Source organism: Caretta caretta, chromosome 2 (assembly GCF_965140235.1).
Source record: "Caretta caretta isolate rCarCar2 chromosome 2, rCarCar1.hap1, whole genome shotgun sequence".
In the NCBI taxonomy this organism is placed as follows: Eukaryota; Metazoa; Chordata; order Testudines; family Cheloniidae; genus Caretta; species Caretta caretta.
This window is the reverse complement of record NC_134207.1, coordinates 173,660,104-173,682,995: the sequence shown is the minus strand read 5'-3', so window position 1 is coordinate 173,682,995 and position 22,892 is coordinate 173,660,104. Positions and strand designations below refer to the sequence as shown.

The window sequence follows — 22,892 nt, the reverse complement described above, 5'->3', positions numbered from 1 at the left end:
TGTCAACCCATATGCTGTCTATTCAGCTGCATGAAGATAATGTCCCTCTTCTGATTAAGAGCCCCCTCCCTCCCTTTACCTACATTAGGAAGGTGAAGAAAGACTGCTTCTATCAAGACTTCCTTTCCTTAAGTTTCTAGAAAAAATAAACATTTTAAAAGGTATACAGACAACCAAAAGGAAGTATGTACCCTTTCCTTGTTTTTTTTTCCCCTATGCCTCCATCAGCGACAAAGCACTGAGGAAAAAAAATCCTTCTTCACAGGTAGTCCTAGTGAACAACCCCTATATATTAATATACCCAAAGGACTCTTCATAACAGATCTTTCCCTCATACGGAGAGATAATTATATACATATAAACATAGTTTTCTTTGGACACAGGTTGAAATATGTTACATATGTCTTTCCTGTGTGAGGCTTTTAAATTTACCATCACTGATATTTCGGGTGGAATTCAGATGTGGGTAATTTTTAGATCTTCAAGGGGCTCTTGGTAACCAAAAATAGAAAAGAGAAATATATAAATAGAAATAATGGTGCTGTTGAAGATAACTGAGCACAGCTTCCCCCCCCCTCCCCCGGTCAGATTCAGACACTTTAATTTTGTTTCTTCTTCCTCTTGTAGTCCTCACTCAGCCAAAACTCCCATTGACTTCACTGGGTGTCTTGCCTGAAAAGGACTGCCACATTTGGCCATAACAAATATTTAAAGTTCTTAATTGCATTTTCTAGCTTTCTGATACTGTTTTTCTACTTGTCATTTGTATACTGTGTGTGTATATATAGCCCTGTTCAGAATTAATTCCATTTAGCAGACACTTCTTGACAGCCCTAGTAAATTCAGAAAGATCTATTTTCTCATCAATACGTGCTTGTGTGCGCAATTCCCATTAAACTCAACAAAAATTACTTGTGTGCAGCAAGCATTTTTTAACTCTTAGGAATCTAACTAAGCTCCAGGTGGATGTTACCTGTGGACCAGGGTTTTCCCTCTGCTACTGAGGTTGTGAGGGGTGTTGTGCTGAAGAAGAGAGAGGCTCTGTGGCCTTTGGGAGACAGGCCTATCTGAGAGTTTTGCCTTCATCAAATCTTGACTGTCCCTGCTACCTCACTGCTTGGAATCATTCTTTCTTTTACCCTATACTTGTGCTATATGCCACTGTGATGGGGTGCCTGCTCCACACTGGGTGCTAAGGAGTTAATAGAGCCCTTGGGAGGCTGTGCAGGAGATAGGCTGCTCCTCACAGCCCCTCTCTGATTGGCTATTGGGGCTGGGCTGGCCCATATAAGAGGGGCTGAAAAGCAGAGCAGCTTCAGTCACTCCCTGCAGCTTGAGGAGGATTGGCTGCCTTGCAGGCTGAAGGCAGCAAGCACCCTGGACAGAGCAAGTTAAGGGCAATTAATAGAGCCACTGGGAGGCTGTGCAGGAGGCAGATGCTATTGGTTCTTCATTGTTCCTTCAAGGCAGGAAGCAGCCAAGGAAAAATGGCACCCATCAAGTTCAGGATAGGAAAAAGAATTTTGAGCAAGTTTTCTAAAGTTTTTTCATGCAAGCAGAACAGTCAAGGATGAGCATATGTAAATGAAAAACTGTGTGGAAGAGACAGGGTGGGGCTTTTGTGGAGCAAGGATGGAAGTACCAAATAACTTAGTGTTATACTTAAAATGAATTCGACAAGGAAATATGTATTTAGGGGTTAACATATTACAAATGAATGCATGTCAGGAATCAGGGCCTCCAGCAGATGATGGCAGCTGGCCTTTAGTAGGCTGTAAGATTGGCTGTTTGGTTGGTTGGAGGAGTCAGTGACCATCTCTTAAGCCTAGCAGTAGTAGTAGTTCACTGGCCCTGCCTCTTCCCTGCCAGCTCTGGTTCTGCCCCTTCATCTCCCCTGCTGCCAGCCTTGGCATTTTGGGGAGGGTCACGTGACCCTTCGGGGGCCCCCCTCCCCACATATTACCACTGCCTGTACCTTTGCTAAGTTTTAACAGCTGCTTGTTCCCAGTCCTGTTCCTGCCTTTGCTCCAGCCTACTCCCTGTGTTACCTTGCTCCAGGCAACCTGGTCCTGAGTTTTAGTTCTGATTTCTGGCTCTGGTAGGTGGCCTTTGATTTTGAACCCTTGACTTTGATTTCTGACTTTGGCTATAACTCTAGTTCTAACCATGGACCCCCAACTCCTCTAACAACTGGTCATGACTGTCCATATCCTGGTCACTGATGTAAAACCTAAAACCTGTGTGTGTGTCTCTAAAATAAACTAAGGGCTTTTAAAATTAGTAAATATTAAAAGCTGTGTGTGAAAGGTGTAGGGATCAGGAGGTTGCAGGAAATTAGGGGAAGTTTCTCTAAGAGTTATTTTTCTTTTATACATACAGTTGTCATATACAAAATTATTCCCAAACATAATTGAATTAATTTAAGAACATCCATGTAAGACAAATATTAATATTCCAATTTTATACTCCTGGGGGAGAATTGGGGAGGGGGGGAGGTTAAGAGACTTGCCCAAGACCGGTATAAAGTCTGTATCAGGGTTGATACGTGAGTTCCGGAATTCCTCAGCCCTAGTCCTGGGCTCAAATCATTAGACATCAACTCTCTCTGCAGACCATAATTTATGTATAAAAAATTAAGGCTGGGATTCTCAAAGGGGCCTAAGATTTAGGCACACAGCATATATTAAAGTCAGTGATAGTTAGCTGGAATTTTCAAAGTGCTCTAAGGGAAGTGGCACCCTAAGAATTGGTTATCTGCTTCTCCAACCTCACCAGGTATCAGCAAATACTGGTACTGCTGGGTGAGTAAGTCATAGCATATAATTTAGCGCTGATAATTTATTCACAGAGCGATGCCAAAAATAACCTGTCCCTTTTTCTCTCCTTTCCCCTCCCCCCCATCATTACTCACCCTTTCCTAGAGCTTGTGGAATAGTAACTCGTGAATGAGTGATTTTAACTTTTCTTTGCCCCAGCAGTTGCAGCATGAATAATCCACCTGCCCATTATTCTACCCTGCCTAGAGAGCAGTATCTTTTAGTGCCGTTTCCAACCCCCACCCCTGCCCCCCAACCCACACCCAAATTGGAGAGCGGCATTTTAAACTGCCTAAAATATAGAGCTCTAGCACTGCCTGTTTTCCTTAGGGGCTGCTTCCAGGCAAAACCTTAATGTTACCTTAACATCGCTCTGGGTGTGTGTGTGTGTGTGGGGGGGGGGGGGGGGGGGGTTGTAATTCCACTGCTTAATTCGTAACGAAAGAGGTGCTGGGGCTCAAGCAATATATATATATATATATATTACATTCACAACTGATGCAGCAAGCCCAGAGCTGCCAGGGCTCTGACTTGCCAAACCTGGAGGTGCTGGGGCTCAGCGTGGCACCCGCTAAGCGCTGGGTAATTCCACAATGAAAACATCTGCATTAGAGGCTTCTGCAGCCCTCCCAGCTCTTTCGCAGGCGGGGTGTTGCTCAGCCCCTCAGAATTAGGACCGCTCGGAAGACTGGCCTGATTGGGGATCCCAGGAGGCTGGAGCACCGCGAGCCTGTACCATCTCCACGCGAAGGGGAGCAGAGCGGGAAGGGACAAGGCGGCAGAGGAGGGCTGCCGACTCTTTCCGTGGTGCTGGCCCGGGGAAGGGAAAGGCGGCCGGGAGGGAGGGGGCGCGCTGCAAGCTTCGGCGCCCTGCGCGCCCAACTTCATCACCACGGACAGCCACCTCCGGGGCTGAGGGCGCGCGGCCGCCTCCCCTGTCCCCTCGCCTCACCTCTGCCCGGCCCGGAGCGCACGCAGCGCCTTCCTTTTGCTTTTGCTTTGAAAAGCAAAGGGAGGCGAGCCAGGGCCCCGGGGGAGGAGGAGGAGGAGGAGGGAGGAGCCGGGGAAGGGAGTGAAGCAGAGGGGAGGGCAGGGGAAGATTTTCCACTCCGGGTTTTGCTTTTGGTGGGTGGTTTTTTGTTTGTTTTTTTTGCTAGCCTCGGCTGCCGCTGCTGGCCGCGGCGGTGTTTCCTCCAGCGGGGACAGGCCGGCTCTGAGCCGCCCCCTCTGCGGCGGGAGCGGCTCTCGCTCTGGGTGGGTGCGCGCGCGCGCCTGGGAGGGCGCGCGAGGCTCCGGGTCGGTGTGTGCGTGCGCGCGCACCGGCTGTGTCTATCTATATATACCCGAGCGGGGAGGCTGCTTGGAAGCGTCTGTCAGCCCCGCTGCTCTGTGCGGAGGGAAGGACTGCGCTGCAGTGGCGGCAGCAGCATTAACAACACCAGTGTCTTTGCTCCCTTCCCCCCTCTTCTTTGCCCCCCTCCCCATTCCTTCCCCCTCTTGTGAGTGTTTTATTATTTTCCCCGCTCCTTGCTTCTTCCTTCGGCTCTTCTTCGTCTTCTTTTTTATTTTTTTGCGTCCGAGGGCGGCGCGCACACAGCAAGAAGGGAAAGAAAAGTATTGGGGCTTACCCTGTGCTGCTCCAAACCCAGAGGCAGGAGGCGAAGAGGGGGTTTGGCTTCTCCCCCAAGGCAAAGCCCTGCCCCACCCCCATTGCCTCCTCACAGCAAAGAGAGAGGGACGGAGGAAAAGTGGAGGAAAGCAGCTATTCTGCGGCTGGCCTTTGGAGTAAAGGGAGCCGGGAAGGGAAGGATGGTTGTGGTTCCCCGAGCCGGCTGCAGGGCAGCCCTCTTCCTCTGGATTTTCAGCAGCATCAGCTGCAGAGCCAGGACGGCGCTCCCTGCATCCCGTAAGTAGCCTTTCACAGGAACCTTTCCCCACTTTCCGCTCCGCATTAAGATTCCCACGGTGGCTCCGGAGGGAGGTGTCTCTAGGTTTCGGGCTCGTTTGGTGTGGTGTGTGCGGGCGCCTATGTGGAGGAACGCACAGCTGATTTGCGTGATGCTAGTGGAAGTTGGGAACTGGGTACAGGAGAGCTGGCGGGGGCTGCAGTGTGGACTTAACATTCTTTCCCCAGTTAGTTGGGTTGGGAATTGGGATCTGCAAATACTGGAGCTGGACGGCCGTGGGAGGGAAAAGGGAGACGTGGGCAAATTCCGCAACCAGTTTTGGGTGTTTGCATTTTGGAGAATGAAAAAGCTTGATACTTTGAGGGGAGGGAAAGACAGCTGGTGGCTTGTGTGGGGGGAGCTGAGGCAAGATGCCGTTGTCTTGGGAGTGAAGTTTTGCTTTCCAAGTTAGGTTGGCGCTGACCAGCCGTTGCGCTCACAGTGAGAAGTGCTAGCGAAATAGTTAAAAAGCAGAAAAATTGCTGAACTTAAGAGAGCAAAGCACCTGTATAGGACCGGATCCTGCTGCCAGTAATGACAGTGCACTCGTTTATTTCAATGGGGGCATCAAACCTTTAATGTTGCAATGAGCGATTAGTTTGCAACAAAATATTCGCAGGTAGATGTCACTGTGAAGTATTTAGTTGTTTCTTTGTAGCCGATGCAGAGAACGTGCCATTTGAATGGTATTTTTGAAACAGATACTGAAACGATGTGTGGCGTTTACACAGGATCTGCGGTGCTAGCGGGGAAAAAAGACTTGGGGAAAATAGCCGTTTTATAGATAAGAACATGTTAAAATGTGACATATGGGGCGGGGGGGGACGGGACGTATGACCATTTTCCTGATCAAGCAGCGGATTGTTTTGGAATGCATGTTGTATGGAGGTGTGAGAGGATCTCTCTCTCTCTCTTTCTCTTTTTTTTGGGGGGTGGTGGTGGTGGTGAACAAAACTGTTAGGTTTGGGATCCGGAATACAACTGTACTTACCTGACTCACTGTTTTTTTTCCCCATTTCATATGGTCAGTTCTGAAAAAAAAATCTAATGTGATTGTCCCAGGATTTGCCATATATTTAGACCATTATATGTGTTAAACCAGAGAGATAAAAAACAGACACTCTACTGTATCCTAAGCCTCTCAGGCTATAGTCTTGTCTTCAGATAGTTTCCCCTTTCCCTCGGGAGCAATACCAGTACTGAAGATTATTACTTTTGACTTGATTATTCATCTCAGTTTTGTTCTGAATGTTCATACTTTGTAATAGGTCATTGTGCATAACTGGAATACGCAGAAAAAGACGTAGTAACTTAGGTTACCATAATTCTGTTCTTGGGTCATAAACTCCCATGCAATTTTAGGTAATATGTATTTTATAATGCTGTAGCAAATGTTTATAGTTCTGCTACAAGTTTAAATTTGGGAACAACATACAGTATCTTAAAATTGTCATAGTATTTGATTATACAGTAAGCATATGTTTAACATTTAGAAAAAGTTTGATAAGTTTTTATTAAAGATAATACTTCTAAAATAAAGGCAGGTAAAAGAGCATACTTGTCTTAATGATAAAAAGTGAAAACTCACTTTTGTATGTTTGTTTTGTTTTTAGATCTTTGCAGATACTCAATGTATTAATCTGAAAAAGCACTAGACCCCAAACTCCTTATGCTGAGTATAGAGTTCACACTTTTCTGATTCACTAAAAGTGAAATGTGGATTGGTTTATAGGCAATGGAAATATAGCTACAAACAGATATCAGTCTCCCTTACCATTGGCAACAAGACTATGAACATGATAGCATATGAAAAATGCATTCATGTCTGTTCAGAAATATTATAGTACTTGCCATTCCCAGTGCTAATGAAATGGTTCTAGAGTAGGCACTCATAAATCATGATGTCTGTCAGATAACTGGATATTCTGTTGCATACTTCGGTATACAAACTGAGTATTTTGTGTTTTTTAATTCTGTTGTCTCCAGCTAATTGTAAATTGAATTGATGACCACGCTCTATCTTTGAAGAGAAGCCAGTTGCCTCCGTTTTCTTCTTGGTTCTGACTTGTGGAGACGAAGTGGGAATACCTGTGGAGGATTTATAGACTTAATGAAATAAAAGGAATATTTATAATTTTAGCATACAACTAATTTCCACCCAAACTATTGTTTTAGGCCCACTACTAAAAGCTTAAAAAAAATCTCTACTGTTTCGCTACTGGAAAACATGAATATAAACAATCTTTTTACATTTTTTTTCTAGAACGTAGACTGTATGTTTGGTGTATTATGAATATACTAAATATTTGCATAAGACACTTGTATCTATTACTCCCTTCTCTGATCCTGCTCCCATGGAAATACATATCAAACTCCCATTGGCTTCAGTGAGAGCAGAATTGAACCCTGAGTTCTCATTTTTCATCTAGTTTCACTTGCGGGAGCAGACTGGATATCAAATTTTCATTTTCTCTGTACTTTCACTAAGCCTCTCTATTTCACTGATATGATGCCTGTCAGTTAGTTTGACTACGTCTGTGTCAGTGTGAAAATAAACATAGTATGATAATGATAAAATATAACCCAAAGATGAATTGTGGAATGTGAATCTGGGTGTTTAGTATAATAAGCATGCACTGAATACAATAAACTAATATAGTATTATCCATAACCCTCCCTTGTTCATGTTTGCTTTTTAATTTGGTTGATAGTTATCTTTACAAAACCTCATCAATAAGTTCTTCATATGGTATATTTGTGATCAATATTTAATAGACAGAAAGGGGATCAAATCTCTCAACTGTTTTCATCAAGGCTAATGAACAGCTCAACCAGGAGAGGTCATCACAAGACAAAAAGTAACATGGAAAATCCAAATTTAGTGCTTTTTTGCTACTTTACCTGACTTAATGATGTGATGGTAAGAAGAAAGTGACTGAGACTAACTTTCAATTGATACGTTCTCACTGAAAAAAAATAACTTGCCTACCTGATAAACATATTAGGATGAGTCACTCTTTGGGTCATCTATTTCTAGGTAAAAGCAGCCCTAGTGTAAAAGCATTGCCTCTCTCAGCTAGAACTTGTTTTCAGTGACTGTTTATGTTCAACAAAAGTCAGTTCAGCACAGAATTTCTCAGTACTAAATCTGCATTTAAAGTCATATGAATGTGAATGCTTTTGCAATATGACCCATTCCACTATTTCAGCTGAAGCAGCAACTCATTTGCCCTTTTTTTTTTTTTTACAACAGGCTGAAAACATGAAGCGCTGTGTTTAGCTCTGTATACATATGAAAAATGTGCTTTGTCCTCAAATTAGTCAGACTTTCCTGCAGTAGCCTCAGCTGGGGAAAACAAGGGAGGTCTGAAGAAAAACATAAAATAGAAATGTGATGTCCCCTTTCAAAGTGTGAGTCATGATACAGGAAGCCTCATTTCTAGGATGGTAAAAAGTAGGAATGGAGATATCTCTCTAACTCAGAGTGTTTGAATGTTATATGGGGAGAAGCCTGTTTAAAATGGTGTTTGGGAGTATGTTATTTTGGAAAAAAATCAGTAAACATTTTATGAAATCTGGTATACTTCAAGGTGAGAAAATGGGTTGTTAGTATTTTATTACATCTAACTTTCTTTTCTTTAGGTCCTATTCCATAAATATAAGGAGAAGACCTTAGAGGACGTAGGCCCAATTCTACAAAACATTTAAGCTTGTGCTTAACTTTAAGCATGTGACTATTCCCATCTTTGTCAAAGCACTTAAGGATGTACATAAAGATAAGCACTTATATAAGTTCCATTGAAGTAAATGGGGCTTGACTTGCCATTGAAGTCAACAGGGCTTAAGCACATGCTTAAAAGTAATCACGTGCTTAAGTGTTTTGCTGAATTTGGCATGGCCAGACATATACCTCTGACTGTCTCTGTATAATTCTTTTGCATTAAATCAAAAGTAAAAAGAGAAACCAACAAGCAGTTTGTTTTTAAAATGTTCAGTTAACATTAAACTTGTATACGTCATGGTAGGAGACTGTAGCTGAATGAATAAACTTTATATATATATATATAAATAAACAAAATATTCTGCTAATCTGTTATAAATTGGTGGTAACAGGAGAATATTTTTTCTACATACTGAAACAGTGCATATTGCCTCAGCCCCAGTTTGGCCAAAAACAAGAAAAAAAAATCTGCTATTCCAAGAAGATGAAAGGCCTGTGTTTCAAAGGGCATTAACTCATGTGCTTGGGCCACCATGCACAAACTGATTGCACACACTTATCAGTGTGTATAAAGTAAGATCCAAAGCCCATTGGAGTTGATGGGAGGCTTTCCATTTACCTAATAGGCATTGAATCACTTATCTATATTATGGAATGTGCACATGCAAAAACTACTTGTGCTTGGTATTTTTTACGCAATGAATATGCAAATTATCATATGTAATAACAAGTGATTAGACATAAAAATTGTGCTTGCAAGTGAAGCATACACTGATGTGCAAGCTCAAACAGAAGCCATGTGTTGAAAATTTGGCCCTATGGGTTTTGACTGCTTCTCTTCCAAACAAACCAAATGTCTTTTCTGAATATCCCCCTGTTTGTTCTTGGGTATCATTAGTTTGTGTAAGCACCAGAAAAGAGTATTTCATTTAATACAATAACTATATTTAGTATTTTAAACAGACATTGAAAACTACAGCTGAATTTGGCTAGCTCACATCGTGTTGGAGGTATGACATACAACTTTCTTTCTGGAGGAGTTCTTTAGTTGTTTCAACTTGGATCTTTAAATGTTAAACAATCACATGACATGTTCAATTTTTAGTAATGTTAGCAATATTTAAAATTTTAAAATATTCTAATATTAAAGCAATAAGTTATACAAAGCCACATGTGCCTGTGCATTCTCTTTCTCCATATATAGGGCTGGTTTGCATCTGGTTAGTACAGTTTGACCTAGGTGGATGTAGCCTCCTGCTTAATGTGTGCACAATACTGAACTGCTGAGGGGGCACTGTCCACCCATATTAGCACCCTGAGCACCAGCACTGTAACCCAGGCCTGATAAAGAGTGGAAGCCAGGGGGAGGGGCTGTTTTGGAGAGTGAGCCCACACAACACTCAAACCACAGTGACAACTCCTGTTCCATGGGTCTGGGCCCAGCTCCAGGCCAAACCTGAGTAGCACTGCAACCCTGTGTTCCAGCTCATAATGTGTAAGGCCTAGGGAGCTACCAGGAAGGGAACACCTCCACACTGCCACCCAGGAGCAGCTGTAACCAGCTTGTCCTCCACACCCCACTGTGGACACAGACCATGGGAAGTCCCACCTCAAGGGATCTTGGCACTCTGCCTTGTATAAACCCAAGGGGAGTTCCAGGAGGTGTTCCTGAAACAGCGTGGCTCTCCTATAGCTGCCTTGACCATTCTTAGCTTGTGCTCTTAAGCTCCTGTCTTTGACCTTGGCTTGATTTGGACTTTTGCCACCTGGAACCAAAGAGCTTGTTTTAATAGTAATGGAGATTAAGGGTAATTTAGGCATGGCCCAATATCTAAACAAATACTTTGTCTCAGTCTTTAATGAGGAGCTTAGGGATAATAGCAGGATGACAAATGGGAATGAGGATATGGAGATAGATATTACCACATCCGATGTAGAAGCCAAACTCAAACAGCTTAATGGGACTGAACTGGAGGGCCCAGATAATCTTTATCCAAGAATATTAAAGGAACTGGCACATGAAATTGCAAGCCCATTAGCAAGAATTTTTAATGAATATGTAAACTCAGGGGTTGTACTGTATGACTGGAGAATTGCTAACATAGTTCCTATTTTTAAGAAAGGGGGAAAAAAAGTGATCCGGGTAACTACAGGCCTGTTAGTTTGATATCTGTGGTATGCAAGGTCTTGGAAAAAAAATTAAAGGAGAAAGTAGTTAAGGACATTGAGGTCAATGGTAACGGACAAAATACAACATGGTTTTACAAAAGGTAGATCATGCCAAACCAATGTGATCTCCTTCTTTGAGAAGGTAACAGATTTTTTTTTTTTTTTTTTTTGGACAAAGGAAACACAGTGGATCTAATTTACCTCAATTTCAGGAAGGTATTTGATACAGTTCCACATGGGGAATTATTAGTTAAATTGGAAAAGATGGGGATCAATACGAAAATTGAAAGATGGATAAGGAACTTGTTAGAGGGGAGACGGCAGTGTGTCATACTGAAAGATGAACTGTCAGGGTAGAGAGAGGTTACTAGTGGAGTTCCTCAGGATTCGGTTTTGGGACTAATCTTATTTAATCTTTTTATTACTGACCTTGGCACAAAAAGTGGGAATGTGCTAATAAAGTTTGCGGATGACACAAAGCTGGGAGGTATTGCCAATACAGAGAAGGCCTGGGATATCATACAGGAAGATCTGGATGACCTTGTAAACTGGAGTAATAATAATAGGATGAAATTTAATAGTGAAAAGTGCAAGGTCATGCATTTAGGGATTAATAACAAGAATTTTAGTTATAAACTGGGGACTCATCAGTTGGAAGTAACAGAGGAGGAGAAGGATCTCAGAGTATTGGTTGATCACAGGATGACTGAGCTGCCAATGTGATATTGCTGTGAAAAAAGCTAATGCGGTCTTGGGATGCATCAGGCGAAGTATTTTCAGTAGAGATAAGGAGGTGTTAGTACTGTTATACAAGGCACTGGTGAGACCTCATCTGGAATACTGCGTGCAGTTCTGGTCTCCCATCTTTAAGAAGGATGAATCCAAACTGGAACAGGTACAGAGAAGGGCTACTAGGATGATCCGAGGAATGGAAAAACCTGTCTCTTATGAAAGGAGATTCAAAGATCTTGGCTTGTTTAGCCTAACCGAAAGAAGGCTGAGGGGAGATATGATTGCTCTCTATAAATATATCCGAGGGATAAATACCAGGGAGGGAGAGGAATTATTTAAGCTCGGTGCCAATGTGGACACAAAAACAAATGGATATAAACTGGTCATCGGGAAGTTTAGACTTGAAATTAGATGAAGGTTTCTAACCATCAGAGGAAGTTCTGGAACAGCCTTCCAAGGGGAGCAGTGGGGGCAAAAGACATATCTGGGTTCAAGACTAAGCTTGATATGTTTATGGAGGGGGATGGTATGATGGGATAGCCTAATTTTGGCAATTAATTGATCTTTGACTATTAGTGGAAAATATGCCCAATGGCCTATGATGGGATGTTAGATGGGATAGGATCTGAGTTACTACAGATAATTCTTTCCTGGGTGTCTGGCTGGTGAGTCTTGCCCACATGCTCAGCGTATAGCTGGTCGCCACATTTGGGGTTGGGAAGGAATTTTCCTCCAGGGCAGATTGACAGAGGCCCTAGGGGTTTTTCACCTTCCTCTGCAGTGTGGGGAGGATTCTCTGCACCTTGAAGGCTTTAAACAATGATTTGAGGACTACAATAGCTCAGACATAGGTTAGGGGTTTATTACAGGAGTGGGTGGGTGAGATTCTGTGGCCTGCATTGTGCAGGTCAGACTAGACAATCATAATGGTCCCTTCTGACCTTAAAGTCTGTGAGCTTGTTTTCATAGATTCTTGATTAAAACACCCATATTTGCAATCTGGCCTCCATAGTGGTATCCCACTTAAATGCCTTCATCACACAATTATAATTCCACAACCTTCACATATCAAAATAGATTACCTGTGTGATGGTGACATAATGGGATATGTTTCCTATGAAATAAAGTACAGTGATTGTAAGATTACTTTCACTAATGGTAAGCAGATTAAATATATTATATTCACTTAATGCATTAGCATTAAAGTATTCATGCAATAATATGTTCAGTTCTATGAAAAATAGGCATTTAAGGTCAATGTTTGAGTGGGCCTCCTTAAGAGCATCTTTAAAATGTGTCATTGTGCCAACACAAAATGGCTACTTACAGTTGCAAACAGATAATGATGCATGCAAATGAAAAAAAAAACTAATATGAAAAGTAGCATTTCTGTATTATATCTTAATGTACAAATGCAAGTTTTGAATATTGGACCTTCCTGTTTTTTTCTAGGTTTAACTTTTCCAGCAGCAATTATGAAAAACACATGTTTCACAAATGGCTTTATAAACTCTACATACAGAAATGCAATAAAAAATACTCCAACATTAAATCAATAAGTTGTTTATATACTGCATGCTGTGTGAAACTCTCAATTTGTCATAGGGAGTGAAATGTGAGTATTAAGGGCAATATATGGTCTCATGTGAGGATTGCTTTATCAATCACAATTATGTTTGAAATAATTATACATAATTGGCAAACATATTTAAATATTGACTTCCCACTTCACTGAAAATCAACAGAAAAACTGTTACGAGTAAACAGCATATACATAGAGAACATTTTATATAAAAACAATTCACTTGAAGACTAATAACAGTCCCTCTGAGGCCCCAATTCAGTGGTCTATCCCTATTAGTAAAGAATGTAAGCATGTGGTTTAAATTAAGCATATGCTTAGGTGCTGAATGAGTCACTGAATAATGTTCCTGAGTTCATTGAAAAATGATGGACTTTAGTGCGTGATTAAATGCTTTGTTGACATGGAGCCATAATTATCATAAACACATGTAGGAATCAAAGTTAAGGAGGAGGGTAAACATGCCTTCTGATTATATCACTGGCAGTATGACAGAAATTCATTATTTTTCAGTACATTGTGGTTGCTTAAAAATGCAAGTACAGAAGGAAATGTTATGATTACTAAATGTTTTATTTCTGAATCTGTTATTAATCTTCTAGCAACATTACATTTTATTTTAAAAAATAATTAACTCCTGCTAGCATGAAAATGAAGATGATAAAAATCCATACTTGAGGAGGTACATCCATATTTGTGATTTAAATATGCAGTAACAGGGTGACAAGATTCTCCTGCTTGCTTACTCTTTTAGCAGGTATTAGATTTCTGCACGGAGGTGCAAGTTAATTATTGCTGAGTCACTGGGGCAGACGTAGTTCCATACTAAACAGGAGATGTGGTAGCCCTCCGGCAGAGGCAGCTAGGGTTTGAGACAAGTCCTGATGGAAGGACGAGCTAGGGAATAGGTTGAAGTGCTTATAGGGCTATTTTGGAATTAACAGAGATAGTAAAACCAGACTCCAGAAGCAGGTGTCTTTCTGACTCGACAGTGAGTATGCATGTAGCTTGTGTTTGGAGTTGAGTGGGGTGACTGAGCTTTCACTCTCCAAGCTTATTCTTACCTTGATATTTCTAACACTCTAGATTCAGAAAATAAAACTTGTTTTGTAAAAGTAACAAAGATCTCATTCCACTGTGTTCCCCTTCGTCTTGTCTACTAAAAACACTTTGTAATTTGGCTTTATAGGGAAAATAGTTGCAGTGTAGGTAGGTTGACATCTTATGAATATTTTTTCAGTCTGTCAGGCCTTCAGATTAAAGGTGGAGTTATTTATATTAGTCTATACGTGGATTTTGAAGACATATGTGTTAAATGTTTAATTCAAATGTGCTTAGAGTTCAGTTAGGCAAAAAGGTCAGGGAAAAAGTGCTTGTGTGCCTGGAACAACGGGTAGGATGAGAGCCAAACATTTAGGATATTTCTCCTGAGCTAAAAGTGTGCTGTACATTTTTAATTACATGTGGGTTATTGCAGTGCCCTGGCATCAATCCCTGGAATATATAGAGTAGGCTGTAGGTTGGTATTTGTGTTTAGTGTTTGTCTGACAGCTGTTTATTTACTTTTGGAATGTCATTATGGAGGGAGTGTCCCACAAGCAATGAAAAAGAGATGCCTTGGGGTATCTGTGCTTGAGGCAATCTAATGAAATGTCTGTATGGAAGCATGTAGTCACAAGGAGAGTAATACAATCGGGGTAGAATGAAATGTGACATCTGTTTATATTTGTTACAGACTGATGGCTTAATTGGGCAGGCCAATAGCTCAGACTATGGTTTTTCAATCAGATAAGTTCCTTTTCTTTGGAATAATTATACATTTAAGTAAGTTTTGTTATTAAAAGCATCATACAAATTCTGCTCTGTCTTACACCTGTGTAAATCTCAGATAACTACGCTGAAGTCAATAGACTCCCTCTGGAGTTACACTCATGCATCAGAGAGCGATAATTAGCTTATAGTTTATTTACAGATTTGTCTGGCCTGCTAATGTTGTGCCATATATCAGTTATTTATCTGCAAGCAGTGACTGTTTGATATGATTGGATTGCTGATACATGTACAATTATTGGATACAGGTAATATAGCTTATAAGTCATAACAGTTCAAATGTTTTAAGTTGGTTGAGTCTTTTGAGCTAACGGATAAAGAGAGGATCATGGTGTTTGATTTTAATTCAGTACCTGTGTATTTCATAACATTAGAATGGGAAACATTGCAAATACTATATCAGATTTAACGGCTGCAGGCACTTATATCATTCTCTTCTCTCACAAAATAGTATTCATTGCTAGGTACTTTATATTTCTGCAGGTAGGATGTACAGGTATTGTGGATTAAATTTCTTTGTCAGACAGGGACAGGTGTAACGTGCCATCAAAAGGTATTAGTTTCTTTTATTTCAAACTGAAAGAAGTCCCTGTTTTCTGTGAGACATTAGCACAGAGTTTGCCAGTTGATTGGTAGTCATGTATCTTGATTTTATTGTCTCTAGAAAGCTTTGCCACATAGCTTCTGGGTTTTCCCCTTCTTCTATAGGTGCCCCACATAGCCAATGAAATACTTCTTACATACTAAGTGAGAGAGTTAGATTGGGAAAGTTTTACGGTAATATTAGAGTATAGGAAAGACCTTCATTTTCTTTACATTGTCCATCAGTGAAAGCAGTAGATTATGCTACCTAGTCAGTTTTCATTTTCTAAAAACTGGGGATGTTCCTGTTTCCAGAGCCTGCACATTTCACTTTATCCAAGCTCCCACCCAAAGATGTATTTTCCTGTTTCTATATCCAACAGCACGCTGTACACCTGAAACAGCTGCTGCAGCTAAGCCAAAATGAAGTGAAGTGGATGTTTTGAGGCATTACTGAAATGATCCCTTGCACTGCCCTCCTCCCTTAGTATGTCTGTCTGTTTTTCATTTGAAAATCTGGTTATCCAATCAGATCTTCAATTCTAGAGAAGAGGGGAAGGTTTATGGATTTTATCACTTCTAGTTTTTTTGCATGGACTTATTAACCCACAGCCACTTCTATGCAGCCTTTTCTCTCATTCCCCTCACAGGAGCTAATACTTCTCAGGAGGGCACTTGCACTGCCAAACGTGCATAAAATCAGTAGTAAAATGTCCTGACATTTTTCACTCCATGTGTGCAGACACCGTGAGATAACCAAAGAAAGAATTATTGCTGTAAAATGAGCCATGATGCTGGTGGATGGGGAACTGGGGAGGGCGAGGCATAAGTGTCTTAAGAACCCAAATTTCCTAGTGGATTCTTAGTCTGTTGTATTAATTTAGGTGGAATAAATAGTCCAAAGGTGTTAACATAACTCAGGCATTGTCCAACATTACACAGTTTTAACCAAGGCACGGGGTTTGGTATACAGAAACCTCAGTCTGCTTAATGCCATGGCAAACACACCTTTAAACATTGTTTGTATCCTTTTATTAAAGATCAAGAAAGGAAGGGAAAAGAGTTAAATGATTTGGCATCTAAAGTGTTAAATAATTTCAGTTTAACAACATCCCTTTTTCCCCATTTCCTTTTTTTAGAAGGAAAAGCCCACTTGTTAGTCTCTTAGATAGCATCAAAGACGGTAATATCTATCCTTTTGGGAAAAAGAGAAGTTAGTTGAGATGGGCTGGAGCTGTTGTTTAGATCATAAGAATGGCCATAATGGGTCAGACCAGTGATTCTCCTAGCCTAGTGTCCTGTCTTCTGACAGTGGCCGGTGCTAGCTGCTTCAGAGAGAATGAACAGAATAGGGCAATTTATTGAGTGATCCATCCCCTGTTTTCCAGTCCCAGGTTCTGGCATCAGAGGCTTAGGGACACTCACCTTGACCTTTTTGGCTAATAGCCACTGACCAACCGATCCTCCATGAATTTATCTAATTCTTTTTTGAACCTACTTATACTTTTGGCCTTCACAACATCCCCTGGCAATGAGTTCCACAGGTTGACTTTACATTGTGTGAAGAACTTCCTTTTGTTTGTTTTAAACCTGCTGCTTATTAATTTCATTGGGCGACCCCTGGATCACGTGTTTATATGAAGTGGGTAAATGACATTTCCTTATTCGCTTCCTCCACACCATTCATGATTTTATAGATCTCTATTAAATCCCTGCTTAGTCATCTCTTTTCTAAAATGAAAAGTGCTAGTCTTTTTCATGTCTCCACACATGGAAGCTGTTCCATACCTCTAATAATATTTTGTTGCCCTTCTCTATATTTTTTCTACTTCTAATGTATCTTTCTTTGGAGATGGGGCAATAGAACTGCTCATGGTAGTCAAGATGCTGGCATTCCATGCATTTACATAGTAGCATTAAGATATTTTCTGCCTTATTATCTATCCCTTTCCTAATGTTTCCTAATATTCTAATAGATTGTTGACCGCCACAGCCCAATGAGTGGATGTTTTCAGAGAACTATCCACAATGACGCCAAGATTTTTCTTGAGTGATAAAAGCTAATATAGACCCCTTAATTTTGTATGTGTATGTAGAGTTATATTTTCTAATGTGCATTACTTTGTATTTATCAACACTGAATTTCATCTGCCATTTTGTTGCCCAGGGTCACCTAGTTTTGTGAGATCCCTTTATAACTCTTAGTTAAATCTAAAGCAGACTACAACCTTGAGTAATGATATGTCATCTGAAAATTTGCCACCTCACTGTTTGCCCCTTTTTCAAGATCACTTATTAATATATTGAACAGCACTGGTCCCAGTACAGATCCTTGGGGGACCCTATTTACCTCTCTCCATTCTGAAAACTGACCATTTATTTCTACCCTTTACTTCCTATCTTTTAACCATTTAGTGGTCCATGAGAGGACCTTCCCTCTGATCCCATGATTGCTTACTTTGCTTAAAAGACTTTGGTGAGGGACTTTGTCAAAGGCTTTCTGAACGTCTAAGTACACTAAATCCACTGGATCACCCTTCTCCACATGTTTGTTGATACCCTCAAAGATTCCTAATAGATTGGAGAGGTGTGATTTCCCTTTACAATAGCTGTGTTGACTCTTCCCCTACATATTTTATGAATCTATGTGTCTGATAATTCTGTAGTCTTTTTTTAAATTTAAATTGAATTTAGTGATTTTTGTATTAAACTAGCATGGGTTCAGTTCCTGTTGCTACAGTTTCAAACTCAACACAGTGAAAATCACCTCTGGTGCTTTTCTCATATTTGGAGACTCCAAAAGCACAAAGACCAAGGATAGTGACCACCGACACAATCACAAGTATTAAGTTTTATCTGTACCATAAGTTTTATTAAAGCAATAAATAAAGTTACAATTACCCATGCACATATAAATCCTACAGAAACCCATGCAATGACTAAGACTGGATGTCATACTCTTATCTCCAAAGATAAACTAGGAGCTAATGGATCTCCCAACAGACAAGCATTAACAGAGATGTGGTTGCTGCTGGGGTCTTCTCTTGGGGTCTGTGACACGGTGGACTAGGCTCAGAGGCATCTTGCTGGAGGCCTCGTGATCCTGCCACACCCATCCTAGGAAAAGAGCAGTAGAAAATTCTTCTAAGCTGCCCCAAAAGGCTCAGGAAAACAGCCAGTCGGGGGTGGGGGGGGGGGGGAAGGGAGGTGACAGGGAGGCTGGAAAGGGCTAGCCAGTCAGAGGCTAGTATAAAAGGAGCTGCAGTGCAGACCAAAGTCAGTTCTTTGCTGGAGTCAGAGAAGTGCAGCTGGTGCTCCTGGCTGGCCAAAGGGACTGCAGCACCATGGACAGCTCAGTGCTGGTAGGGACTGGGAGAGCAAGAAACAGCTCCTGGGTGATAAACTGATTGGCTACAATTCTTAGCTTCAACCAATTTGCCTGTTACAGAAGTTAGGCTTACTGGCCAGTAATTGCCAGGATCACCTCAGGAAGCTTTTTGTAAAAAAATTGGGTGTTATATTAGCTATCCTTCAGTCATCTGGCACAGAGACTGATTTAAATAATATGTTACATACCACAGTTAGTTAGTTCTGCAATTTCATATTTGATTTCCTTCAGAACTCTTGGATGAATACCAGCTGATCCTGGTGACTTATTACTGTTTAATTTACCAATTTGTTACAAAACCACCTCTATTGACACCTCAATCTGGGACAACCTCTTTTTGCTGTTAAAGTCCAATACCAGGTTTGGGATTCAGCTGGAGCTGGTATTGGTAGTGATGCCATCTGGCCTCTCTGGCCCAGTCTGGTCAGGACATTTCTGTAGGTGGCCTGGGGACCAGGAGGGTGGCAACCAGTATGGTGAAGCTCACTCCAGTAGCCTATGTCTGTTCTTTCAATTCTTCTTTCTGTTTTCCCTATAAAATCTTCCTTTTAAGAACCCAAAAGGGAGTGTTGCGTGGAATAGCCCATCTCCTCATTATTTTGAAAACCAATTAGGCTTAATAGCCAACATATCATTAACATCTGGCTCCACATCTCCTGTTTTTAACAAGCATATTTTTTAAGATTAGTGTATTCCCTCTCCTCTTCACACCTTTTCCCCATCAATATCTGTTATAAATTATTGTAATATTTTATGAACTTTCACATACTTTTTACAGTTGAGCTCACAATTTGGGTAAATTTGCAGGCCTAGTTGACACAACAGTTCCATGGCCCATATCTGCAAAGGGATTTTAGGGGTTTAACTCTCCTTCATTTCAATGGGAGCTAGGTGTCTAAATCCCTTTGAAGATCTGGGTCCATGAGTTTAAAGGAACATGGACTCTTTTGCCTCAGAAGCATTAAGCAGACACAGTCACAAGCTGACACTGCCCCTTTAAGAAGGAGCAAGACCAATGCACCTGTCTCATCCGCTTGTTCCAATTGGGTTTACAAGAGGCACCTGCCTGTAGAGCAGTGGTGGCAACCTGTGGCTCGCACGTGGCCTGTCAGGGTAATCCACTGGCAGGCCGCGAGACAGTGTTTACGTTGACCATCCGCAGGCATGGCCGCCCGCAGCTCCCAGTGGCCGTGGTTCGCTGTTCCCAACCAATGGGAACTGCGGGAAGCAGCGCAGGCCACAGGGACATTTTCCTCAAGGACTATTTGGAGAACTTGGGGAAATGAGGGGAAATTCCTGGCTTATGTTTTGAGGGGAATGTGTCATGTTCTGGGGTGTGTATGGTGTATTTGGGGAAAATGTTTGGATGGATAAGGAAAAGAGCAGGGGGCTGCCTGTGAGAGAGGCATGGTTTGTTTTTTTTTTCTTTTGTGAAGTGGGGAGAGACATGTTAGAAGCTAGGTGGATCCTAAAATGATATTGGGCCCAGTGCTCCTGTTCCAGTCCAGATATGCCCTGGATTGGTGTAATGAGATGGGAGGGGCTGCCTCTGTGAGTTACAATGAGAGTTCACAATCCTGAGAGGAAGAGTCTGGAGGGGGATGCTTAAGAAAGAGAAGCCATGGTTGTCTTGAAGCAGCAGTTGAGTGCTGCAGGGAACAAGACTGGCTCATGCAGAGACATTGACCTGTGACCCAGCTCTGGGTAGGGGTTGGGGGGCTCCCTTACCTAAGTGGAAAGATACTGAATAGAGTTTGGAAGCTGGAGGGCCAGAGTGTGAGGACAATATAAATTGGACCCCAGGAGGGGAGTGTTTTGATTAACTTTAGGCTATGAGCTAGCATTTATTGAGCAGCCTGAGACAGGAAACTGAGGTGAGGGGTTTCTTGCAGGGCTGCCCTGAGGCCACCCGGGGAGGCTACTCATTGACATCCTCTTCCCTGTAGAGAGAACACATAAAATCCAGTGCATATTTACCTTTTCCCCACCCCTCCTATTTTGCATATTTGTCAGTGGGTCACTGGACAAGTGCAAGCTAAAATAACGTCAGAGGCCCAGAAAAATAAAAGCCCTGTTCAGAAAAAGTCCATTAACTCCAGAATGAAGATCTACTCAATGAAGCTGAGAAAAAATGTGAAAACGAAAACATATTTTCATTAAATACATACTCCCAGAAATCTTCATTTATTGCACTCCAGATAGCCCTGTTTTATTTCTAAAGGATAAATGACAAAGTGAAGTACAGTATGTCAATGAGAGGGAGAGAGAAAATTTGGCATAAAATGCAGAGCAACAACTTGTATGACTGAAGTAGCACTCAACTTTTTAGCTTTCCCTTAGGTCCTTAATTCTTTTAACTAATCACTTTGTTCTTTTATCAGTAAGTGACTTTTATTGAGTTCTTTGTTAGATTCCCGAACAAGATTTCAGTAACTAGTTCTGTGCTATGGATGTGAGAAAATAAGAGGCAAGGCAGACAAAGCACAAGATTGGACCTTCTCCCAGAGAGGAGGAGCAACAATTTTCCCTTGGTTCCTATATGGGGACATATGAAGGCTACTTCTCCTTTGATCTTGTATTGTTTGTGCTCAGGGAGTAGAAGGACAATGATGCTGTTGACATTTGCCTCTACAAAGAGGGTTGCACTGGGTGGGAGTGGGGCAAGGAACTGATGGATGGACACTGAACTGCTCTGAAGTGGCTGCATTTGTGTTTTAAGAATTAATGTTCCTACTTAAACACAAAGGTGATTTTGATCATTTTACCCTATGTGTTTTAGGAGCCCAAGTCCAGCTGATCTTTAGATGTGACTTAGGCTCCTCCATGCCTACATCCATTTTGCAAATGGGACTTCGATATCTAAAGGCTTGTCTAGATGAACAATTAAACTGTGACAAACTGGGGTGTGAATTTATCCAGCACAGACCTGCTGTGATCCAAGAGTTCATGTGCATCCTGTTTCTAACCTATTAACATTTTGTTAGTGCTTTGATCTAGCCTTCTTTGAACCCAGGCTAGCTCAAATTACATGAACTGCATATGGACAAATAGACAGCAGCAGACTAGTGTGGGGTAGAATCAGACCCCAGCTTGCTGTGTTCTAATTAGTCATGTAAACAAGTGTTAAATCACTTAGGTCCAGATTTCAAAGGTTTAACTTTTTAGACACCTAAATTCTACTGATTTCAGTGGGAACTGGGCACTGAAGTACCTCTCTGAATCTGAGCTTTATCCATAGAAAACTGAAAAGCAATGCCTAAGTACCTTTTAAAAAATCTGAGCCAAAGTGCCTGTCAAGGTTCCTCCCCCACTCTGAACTCTAGGGTACAGATGTGGGGACCTGCATGAAAAAAACCCCCCAAGCTTATCTTTACCAGCTTAGGTCAAAACTTCCCCAAGGTACAAAATATTACACCCGTTATCCTTGGAATGGCCGCTACCACCACCAAGCTAATACTGGTTACTGGGGAAGAGCTGTTTGGACGCGTCTTTCCCCCCAAAATACTTCCCAAAACCTTGCACCCCACTTCCTGGACAAGGTTTGGTAAAAAGCCTCACCAATTTGCATAGGTGACCACAGACCCAAACCCTTGGATCTGAGAACAATGAAAAAGCATTCAGTTTACAAGAAGACTTTTAATAAAAAAAAGAAGTAAATAGAAATAAAGAAATCCCCCCTGTAAAATCAGGATGGTAGATATCTTACAGGGTAATTAGATTCAAAACATAGAGAACCCCTCTAGGCAAAACCTTAAGTTACAAAAAAGATACACAGACAGAAATAGTTATTCTATTCAGCACAATGCTTTTCTCAGCCATTTAAAGAAATCATAATCTAACACATACCTAGCTAGATTACTTACTAAAAGTTCTAAGACTCCATTCCTGTTCTGTCCCTGGCAAGAAGCACACACAGACAGACACAGACCCTTTGTCCCTCTCCCTCCTCCCAGCTTTTGAAAGTATCTTGTCTCCTCATTGGTCATTTTGGTCAGGTGCCAGCGAGGTTACCTTTAGCTTCTTAACCCTTTACAGGTGAGAGGAGCTTTCCCCTGGCCAGGAGGGATTTCAAAGGGGTTTACCCTTCCCTTTATATTTATGACAGTGCCTAAATCACTTTTCTAAA

General features: G+C 41.6%; 1 protein-coding gene across 3 annotated transcripts in view; it reads left to right on the top strand.

Moving 5' to 3' along the window:
• The first annotated feature begins 3,892 nt into the window (after window positions 1-3,892).
• Window positions 3,893-22,892, top strand: part of CNTNAP2 (contactin associated protein 2) — a 1,645,619-nt gene continuing 1,626,619 nt past the window's right edge. For 2 of the 3 annotated variants that reach the window (XM_075125592.1, XM_075125591.1), the window contains exon 1: window positions 3,893-4,722. In XM_075125592.1, the coding sequence (XP_074981693.1) occupies window positions 4,626-4,722 (97 nt within the window). In that variant the 5' untranslated portion in view covers window positions 3,893-4,625. The remainder of the gene's footprint in view (window positions 4,723-22,892) is intronic. The other variant, XM_075125590.1, reaches the window with a different exon arrangement.